This window comes from Chinchilla lanigera, unplaced genomic scaffold, assembly GCF_000276665.1.
Source record: "Chinchilla lanigera isolate Chin_1 unplaced genomic scaffold, ChiLan1.0 scaffold00094, whole genome shotgun sequence".
Classification (NCBI taxonomy): domain Eukaryota; kingdom Metazoa; phylum Chordata; class Mammalia; order Rodentia; family Chinchillidae; genus Chinchilla; species Chinchilla lanigera.
Window position 1 is genome coordinate 2,564,035 of NW_004955495.1, and position 1,499 is coordinate 2,565,533.

At 47.8% G+C, this 1,499-nt stretch overlaps 1 protein-coding gene across 4 annotated transcripts in view; it reads right to left on the bottom strand.

Annotated features, from left to right (window-relative positions):
- Adgre3 (adhesion G protein-coupled receptor E3) overlaps positions 1 to 1,035 on the bottom strand; it is a 52,679-nt gene extending 51,644 nt beyond the window's left edge. For 3 of the 4 annotated variants that reach the window (XM_005405684.1, XM_005405683.1, XM_013505367.1), the window contains exon 1: positions 867 to 1,035. In XM_005405684.1, coding sequence (XP_005405741.1) covers positions 867 to 1,033 — 167 coding nt within the window. In that variant the 5' untranslated portion in view covers positions 1,034 to 1,035. Of the gene's footprint in view, positions 1 to 624; positions 701 to 866 lie in introns of all 4 variants that reach the window. The other variant, XM_013505366.1, reaches the window with a different exon arrangement.
- Between the last annotated feature and the right edge of the window lie 464 nt (positions 1,036 to 1,499).

Here is a 1,499-nt window from a genome sequence, read left to right on the forward strand (position 1 = left end):
AAAAAAAAAAAAAAAAAAAAAAAAGCCCAGAAAACCATTACATCACGTGACTTCAGTAAAGGTGCCTATTGTGATCGAAATTTTCAAAAATTAAAATCAACCAGTAGTCTGACACCATATCAGGATAAAATAAGATCATGCGGGCCGCCGCTCACTCAGCCTTGACTGACTGCACCAGAAATAACCTGACCCGGCTCAGTTTGACCGCACCCAGCTACACCACCGGTGCTTTCCAGCAGCTAGAGATGACCAACAATAGTACGCACTTACTTCAAGAACTTTCTGCCCGACAGTGAGAGGTAACGGATGCTACCCAATAAAAATTCACCAGGCTTTTAAGCTTTTGTATCTCCTGCTTGCAAACCAATATCAACTAAGCCCAAAGTCAGCTCTGGGCTGATGCTTTGGGAGCGATTCCCCCGCCAGCCGCCGACACAAGGGACTTGGTCGCCTTCCCACTGCTTGGGGCAGAGCATTTTCCAGTCGGTTTGGTACTGGTTCCGCAACGCTATCTTTTTAGATGCTGTTTTCCTCATTTTAAGCGACAAATCGGTTAGATGTAACATCTGCTGTAGCTGCTGCTTCTTAAAGCTTTATCACGTTAGCTTGCCTTGCAGCACTTACCGGTCAGCTCCGCACGTCACCTGAGCGTGTCAGGACACCCCAGAAGGTGCCACGCCGTCCCCCAACAGCACACCCCCTAAAAACAGAGGGGGAAATGAGTGTGGCGGCGCCCACGCAGCAACCTTGAGAGACGCGGCAACAGGACGGTAGGAAGCTCTCCTTGAAAAGGTTGCCAAAGCCAGAATATTTTTCTAGACCCCAGATGACGAGTATATAAAATCACTAACCGGGTCCCTACTCACCCTGAAGATGCGCAGCCCTTGCCCCTCACCCTTTTGGAGGCCTTCTCAGCGCTCACAGAAGAGGAAGTACCTCGCTTCTTATCTCGAGCGCCAGTTTCACAAAGAATCTTGTGGTTGGGCCTGAAGGCTGGCGTTGTTTGGGGGCGTTTGTATAATGCAAGGTCCATGAATTCCCTGCCATTAAAGTAATTGAAATAGTGCATTAGCCAGAGCAGGCCGTACTCAAGGGCCTCGGAGAATGAACGAGGAAATGGGGATGCTCCTCCACGGGGCAAGCCTGACGACAGCGCGGTGTGAGCTCCTGTCTTCTCCAAGGAAATGGCTCCAACTAGTAAGAGGGCCTCTTAATTCTTGCTGTGAACACGATCGGTGCTTGCGAGTGTGCAGATGTCATAGTGAACCCCGTTAATTTGTGCACTTAATGCATGGTAATCGTAATTTAAAAATTTGAATTGAAAATTATACTTCTTACTATGAGAGAGAGAGATTGAGAGGGATTGAGAGAGAGAGAGAGATTGAGAGAGCCAGCATATCTTTGCTTTATCTAGTTCCCTGTTATTACTTCCTCAACTTACTGCTTTGGGTCAATGCCCAAATCTTGACACTTAATCTTTGTCCTTAACATAGCCCTAC